The sequence below is a fragment of the Mercenaria mercenaria genome, chromosome 7, assembly GCF_021730395.1.
Source record: "Mercenaria mercenaria strain notata chromosome 7, MADL_Memer_1, whole genome shotgun sequence".
Taxonomy (NCBI): Eukaryota; Metazoa; Mollusca; class Bivalvia; order Venerida; family Veneridae; genus Mercenaria; species Mercenaria mercenaria.
Genome location: NC_069367.1, coordinates 1,176,386 through 1,184,195, shown reverse-complemented (window position 1 = coordinate 1,184,195; position 7,810 = coordinate 1,176,386). Strand labels below are relative to the sequence as shown.

Here is a 7,810-nt window from a genome sequence, read left to right as displayed (position 1 = left end):
AGAAATTATTTTTCGCCTGAAATGTCTTGAGTTAGCCGCTTTAATGAATTGTTTTGCAACTTGACTTCACACCTATCATAACAGCAATCTTTAAGTGCCGTGTGGCGGCTGTAAAAAGTCTCCCCGTACTTGGATTTAGTATTGTTATATTTTCTGGTCCTTTGGGATCAGGGAGTCCATTCAACATATATGTAAATGAGTTCCGCAGGTGCTAGGAGCGTGGGAGGTGTTACACATTTCATTACCTCTAATGAACAGACTCGATCAAATCAAGTCAGCTATTATTCTTCTTGGTTGCATTCTTTGCTTCCAAAGGATCTTTTTACAGATTTTATTCAAGATTTTTAAGATTTCAATCATAAGTCGAGGCCCATACGGGCATCTCACTACAAGTGCATACGGGCATCTCACTACAAGTGCATACGGGCATCTTACTACAAGTGCATACGGGCATCTCACTACAAGTGCATACGGGCATCTTACTACAAGTGCATACGGGCATCTTACTACAAGTGCATACGGGCATCTTACTACAAGTGCATACGGGCATCTCACTACAAGCGCATACGGGCATCTCACTACAAGCGCATACGGGCATCTCACTACAAGCGCATACGTTCACTACAAGCGCATACGGGCATCTCACTACAAGCGCATACGGGCATCTCACTACAAGCGCATACGGGCATCTCACTACAAGCGCATACGGGCATCTTACTACAAGCGCATACGGGCATCTTACTACAAGTCCATACGGGCCTCTTACTACAAGGGCATACGGGCATCTTACTACAAGTGCGTACGGGCCTCTTACTACAAGTGCATACGGGCCTCTTACTACAAGTGCATACGGGCCTCTTACTACAAGTGCATACGGGCCTCTTACTACAAGTGCATACGGGCATCTCACTACAAGTGCATACGGGCATCTCACTACAAGTGCATACGGGCATCTTACTACAAGTACATACCACTGGCACCAGATCAGAAAGAAAATGCCTCCGTATGTGTTATACCCTACACCTAGGTATTCTATAAGAACCATGGTCATGAACGGGAAAGTGCACTAACCCGTTTCAATCGTACATTTCTCAACTTAAACGCACAGTTCGGTGAATGGGTACCTAGTAACAGGAGAAAATATGCCATTTCTTAAACGGGAGATTTGTGGACTTTTCACCTTTTATATAGGTAGGTTGAATTACAGTGCATGACATGGTACGATATGTCGGCGCGCGCGCGCTCTGCGGTGCAGGAGCGTAGCCCAAAAAATCGGGTGCCTATGCCTAGTATATTGAACAAGCGATAATTTATCTTCCATCGTGCACCAGTCACATTGTCTCAATATTCCATATTGCTGAGATTATAAACATATTTTATGCTTTCGTCAACGTTACAGAAAAAACTTGCTTTAACTTCCCTAATGAACATCCGGTCTAGAGGTCACGGCAGTGCGCACATGTTTGGCGAAACGTAAACAAACAAAAACAGATTTTTCAAAAATCACAATTTTACACTAAAACTCGAAATGATGAAAGAAATTCATCTTGTATATGATCTTTAATTTGAAATCGTACATTGGTCTGCATCTGTTCTGTATATTTTATTCATTTTGCACATTTTGCTGCATTTTCACATTTTAGCGAAACACGTGTAGTAAAATGACGATTGACATACATTTTTACAACAGCCAATCAGAATCGTTTTATAATCTAGAACGGAACTTCAACAGGGAAGTTCAAGCAGGTTTTTTGTGTAATGTTGAAATTACTATAAACAACGCGTTGTTTTTCTAAGATAAAATGTATTGAAAAAATGTGACCGGTACACAATGGAAGATAAATTACCACTTGTTTGATATCCATAGTACACATTTACCCCACTGCGAGTTTAAGGTATGAAATGAGCGATTGAAACGGGTTAGTATATTTTTCCGTTCACGACCATGGTTCTTATAGAATACCTAGGGGTAGGGTATAACACGTACGGAGGCATTTTCTTTCTGATCTGGTGCCAGTGGTACATACGGGCATCTTACTACAAGTGCATACGGGCATCTTACTACAAGTGCATACGGGCATCTTACTACAAGTGCATACGGGCATCTTACTACAAGTACAAAGTATATAATAAAACATGGCAACAAAACACAATGACAGCAATTCAGCACGGAAATAGATAAAACAACATAATCAATGGCAATTTTATTATAACATGTTTAATAAAATCTGCATAAAAATATAAACTTTTAAATTACATGATTTTCTAAGTGAAAGTTGTGATCTGTCCGTTATGGAATTACCTATCATAGAATGCGACTTGTCATTGGTCAATTAAAACATTATGTCAAGAAGCAAGCAATCAGATGGTTACAAATTAGAGAATGGTATTTAACCAGGCCCAAAAGATGGATGATCTATATACTTAACACCAATAAAAACCAAGTTCTTCGTGTGTGTTGTTTTTGGATGGTGACCAGAAATGAATAAGCATCTTCTCATTTTGCAAAAAAAAAAAAAAGCGTTAGTGTATAAAACGTGCATTTTAATGGTGTTAACGTAAAACAGATGGAAGCCTACAGTGGTGGATATTTGTGTTGTTGTTGTTGGTTGTATGATAATGGCGCCGAGTTAAAAAAATTGCGTAGAAAGATTTAAGGACTAAAACAAAAGTACACTATTTCTTCCAGGTAATAGTTACCACAGGGTCGACATGGCAGACAGCTCAGCAAGAAACGAATTACTAATTTAGTAACTGATATGCTATAGGAGTTAGCTTACAAATTTTGACACTCGTTCAGGACTTAAACATGGAGGGCTTTGTAGAATATTCTGAATATTATTTCACTCTAGTCCGTTGTCACTGTCATTGTCAGTCATGTTGGAAGTATCGTTTTCTATTTTTTTCATAAAGGACGCCATCTGTTCAGGATTTAGACCAGGTAAAATTCCCATTTCTGGGGCAGCAAATTCGCCTTCATCAACTTCGCTTTCGCCGTTACTGTCTGTACCAGTTTTATTTGCGTATTTGTTCATAAATGATTCCATTTCTCCTGGATTCAGACCTGGTAATACTCCAAATGCTGGCGGAGAGTCATTGTGCATTTCACTGTCAGCATTACTTTCTTTGTCTGAATCATTACCAATTTTACTCATTAATGACGCCATTTCTCCTGGATTGAGTCCCGGCAGTAAACCGACCGCTTGCCCTGAAGGTGTGACGACATCAGCCTCGCTGTCGCTTTTACTGGCATCTCCTGTGTCGTTTTCGAGTTTGCTCATAAAAGAAGTCATTTCTTCTGCATTTAATCCTGGCAGAAATCCTGTCGATCTTCGTGGATTTTTTTCGTCACAAGTCTCGTTATCATTTTCACTTTCGCCAGCTGTAGAAACACTCGGTCGAGCCATTAAGGTACTTTCCGTCGGCATTATGGCGGCCCGGCGGCCATGTCGTGCAGGCGCTTGAACTGACATTAATTTAGAACCTGCGGAACCTTTTAGGGCGTCACGACGTTTCTGGCGCATGCGCGCAAGATTAAGCCGGACATCATCTACAAATAGGAATGAAAAATGAAATATTCTATGTTAATTTTGTGAATAAGACAAAAAGCGACCATATGATATTAGAATCTGTGGTTCAAGGCTGTGGATTCGTTATGACAATCGGCCATTTCTGTGCAATCACGTGTTATCGCACGCTATTCCGGCATTCTTCGGACGTAACAGAAAATTGCTTTTTCAAAACAACCGGATGATGCCGAAATAGCATACGGAAAATGCAGACTGTCAGTACGGGTTAGCTCCCTTACAATATAACAGCGATAAATATCCTAAAGCACCAGAACTGCATGCATTTATTCCAAACTAAAAACAATCTAGAAATCTTAAAATCATTTAAATTCTATTCTCTAACTGGTGAACGATTATAAATAAAAACAAGAACCAGTCTTCTTTGCTTACAATTAAATTATTTGACGTTACATTCTAATTTCAAAGTGCGTTTCGATGGTCATTTTTTACAAGGGGTAACAATACTAAATCAACAAATTTACATAGAATCTAGAAACAAATTTCATAAAACAAAAAAGCAAAATGTATACAACGATCTGCATAATACAATATTCGGATAAAAATCACACTCTACTAAAATCTGGTAACAAAGAAAGAAAGTTACAAAGAAAAATCGAAAACTGAAAAATTTCTACTGATATTTTACGAATGTTGCCTTAATGTCACGAAACTACTGAAATCTTCAAAAAGTACGAATCAAGTAGTTACTATCTTTTTATTGAAATATAAAGTGCAATTTATTCAAACAAATAATATAATTTGATATTAAGGCAACATTAATTAATGTATATTATATTTATTAGGTCAGAGTAATAGTTATTAATAACAGAAACTAATTTATCTCTTGCTGCAAGTAAATAACAATGTTAGCCTGCAAGAAAAGACTCATCTCGCTGCGAAGAACGGGTTTCTAGTAACCAACTGAGCTCGGGCCAGAGCACGTGTTATATGGCATGACTGTACCTTCTTACCATAATGACACGCCTAGTGGCACTAATGCCACAGGTTCATTCTGAAACCAGTTCTGCCATTATAGCTGGAAAGCACACACCGGCAACTTATTCTTTTGATTTTTATCTTGGTGTTTTCCTTTTTCGTGTTTTCAACAAACTTATTATATCGAAGGTACTGCTTTTTTATACACAATAGTAGCCACAAATATTTCAGAATCAATTACAAGGTATATAAAAATGTTGTCACTGAAAATAGATAAAATAGAAAAACCTTTAAAAAAGAAAAGTCATTATCTGACTGATCAGACAGAAAACATATTTATATAAAACAAGAGGGCCATGATGGCCCTATATCGCTCACCTGTTATCATTGCACTTAAGGACAAGTCTTCAAGGTCAAAAGATCATAATAGAAATCAATCAAAAGAATTATGAGAAAATATAGTTGAAATTTTCTTTAAGTAACTTTAAAAACAAGATTTGAAAACTTTTTGTAGAGGTCCACTAGGCAATGCTACATGTCAAATATCTAAGCTCTTCTGGTTTATTTTTAGAAAATTTTGAAGATTTTTCTATGTACAATCAAGTAACCCCATGGGGCAGGGTCAATTTGACCCCAGGGGTCATGATTTGAATAAACTTTGTAAAAGTCTAATAGGCAATGCTACATGTCAAATATCTAAGATCTAGGCCTTCTGGTTTATTTTTAGAATTTTTTTTTAAGATTTTCCTATGTAAAATCAAGTGACCCCTAGGGCGGAGTCAATTTTGACCCCGGGGGACAAGGTTTGAACAAATTTTGTAGAGGTCCACTAGGCAATGCTACATGTCAAATATCTAGTCTCTAGGCCTTCTAGTTTATTTTTAGAAAATTTTTGAAGATTTTCCTATGTAAAATCAAGTGACCCCTGGGGCTGGGTCAATTTTGACCCAGGGGTCATGATATGAACAAATTTTGTAGAGGTCCACTAGGTAATGCTACATGTGAAATATCTAAGCTCTAGGCCTTCTGGTTTATTTTTAGAAAACTTTTGAAGATTTTCTTATGTAAAGTCAAGTGACCCCTAGGGCGGGTCAATTTTGACCCCCGGGTCATAATTTGAACAACTTTAGTAGAGGTCCAATAGGCAATGCTACATGTCAAATATCTAAGCTCTAGGGCTTCTGGTTTTTGAGAAGAAGATTTTTTAAATATTTTCCTATGTAAAATCAAGTGACCCCTGGGGCGGGGTCAATTTTGACCCCGGGGGCCATGATTTGAACAAATTTTGTAGAGGTCCACTAGGCAATGCTACATGTGAAATATCTAAGCTCTAGGCCTTCTGGTTTATTTTTAGAAATTTTTTGAAGATTTTCCTATGTAAAATCAAGTGACCCCTGGGGCGGGGTCAATTTTGACCCCAGGGTCATGATTTGAACAATTTTAGTAGAGGTCCACTAGGCAATGCTACATGTCAAATATCTAAGCTCTAAGGTTTCTGGTTTTTGAGAAGAAGATTTTTTTAAGATTTTCTTATGTAAAATCAAGTGACCCCTGGGGCGGGGTCAATTTTGACCCCGGGGTCATGATTTGAACAAACTTGGTAGAGGTCCACTAGGCAATGCTTCACACCAAATATCTAAGCTCTAGGGCTTCTGGTTTTTGAGAAGAAGATTTTTAAAGTTTTTCCTTTCGGTTGCCATGGCAACCAGTGTTCTGCATGGAATTCAATTCTTTGAACAATTTTGAAAGGGGGCCATCCAAGGAACATCCCTGTGAAGTTTCATCAAAATTGGCCTGTTGGTTTAGGAGGAGATGTTGTTTAAAGGAAAGTGTGGACGGACGTACAACGGACGGACGTACAACGGACGGACGGACGGACGGACGCCGGACGGTGAGCGATCACAATACCTCGCCCTGAGCACTTTGTGCTCAGGTGAGCTAAAAATATGATAATCATTTTTCCACGTGCGGTTTTTGATATTACAGGTTAACACTACTTACTTGAGCAAGAAATTTTTTTTAAAGTTTTCAAACTTTTGTCAGTTAACTCTGCTTTTGAAATTGAACCTTTGCAGGCTCGGCTTAAATTTCATGCACCAAACTAGTTTCTTCTACTGAATGATAATTCGAGAAATCTTTAATTAGAATTTCACAATCTTTGATTAGAATTTAGAATTTCAATAAAAAATTTAACAAGTTTTGATAAGAAATTCACAATCTTGTACTAAGTAATAACTGAACTGAAAAAAATATAACGTTCTACAAAAATTTCAAAAACAGAGTACGAGTTATTCATATTAATTCGTCTAAACTGGCACAGTTAGAAAGTTATTCGCTGAAAAACTAAATTAAAATAAAAGAAATGTTATCGATTAATAAGCAAAATTAAAACAAATTTGGGTGAAAACATGTTGAAAACAAAACAAAGACATATTAAAACCAACGTGGGTCTGAATACATATATAGCTCGTGTTTGCACGTTATAACGTGCTCTCTTCATGCACACAATTACTTACAACAACTAACTAAAACGTGATACAATGTCACGTGGTTTACTAATTTGATTTTTGTTCCCGCGCTGAATGAATTCTCCGCCGTATTTGGCTAATGTCGACTGAAAAACAAGCAGTGTTGACATAAAAATAAGGTTTCTTAAAAAATGTTCACTGCGTCACATTTGTGTAAGAATTGTTTTCTCTTTATGTGGGTACCTTTAACCTAGCACAATACACCAAACAAGTAACCCTTGAAAAGAATCCCCCAAACTGCATTCAGAGAGATTTGACAGTTAAGAAAAGTTCAAGAATTGCTATATCGGTGACGTAAATGAAATTCCATAAATTGTTTCCCTCGTAACAGCATAAATATGATATAACCCTGTTGAAACAGAAATTATCTTTTGCTGAAATTTCATAATTCTAACTCATGAAAATATATACTAAAGTTTCCATATCCAAATCATAAATTAAAAAAAAAGAAGAGATATTTGTACTCTTTAAAATAACCCCGAAACAGCTGTTAATATTCCAGAAAGATTCAGTGTTAAACCTCTTAGTAATAAGTTTCAGAAATGAAAAAAGTTACTTTGTTCAAACAGAATATAGAATGTAAAAGAAGGGACTAGTTTCAACTTAGTCATAGTATCAGTTAATAAAGATATAATTGAAAACATCACAAACCAACAACTCCTACATTTGTAAGCATAAAAATAAATTGAAACAAACATAAAGTCATGAAAAAATAACACCAGAAGTGCTTCGTTATATGATACGATTAATTATACTTATATACTAGAATGAAGCTGC

The 7,810-nt window shown here is 36.9% G+C and overlaps 1 protein-coding gene across 6 annotated transcripts in view; it reads right to left on the bottom strand.

The window, feature by feature from the left end:
• Window positions 1-2,191: 2,191 nt before the first annotated feature.
• The window catches only part of LOC123555143 (malignant fibrous histiocytoma-amplified sequence 1-like), a 30,730-nt gene continuing 25,111 nt past the window's right edge, over window positions 2,192-7,810 (bottom strand). For 5 of the 6 annotated variants that reach the window (XM_053547341.1, XM_053547340.1, XM_045345792.2 and 2 more), the window contains one exon: window positions 2,192-3,550. In XM_053547341.1, coding sequence (XP_053403316.1) covers window positions 2,844-3,550 — 707 coding nt within the window. In that variant the 3' untranslated portion in view covers window positions 2,192-2,843. Of the gene's footprint in view, window positions 3,551-7,021; window positions 7,120-7,810 lie in introns of all 6 variants that reach the window. The other variant, XM_045345794.2, reaches the window with a different exon arrangement.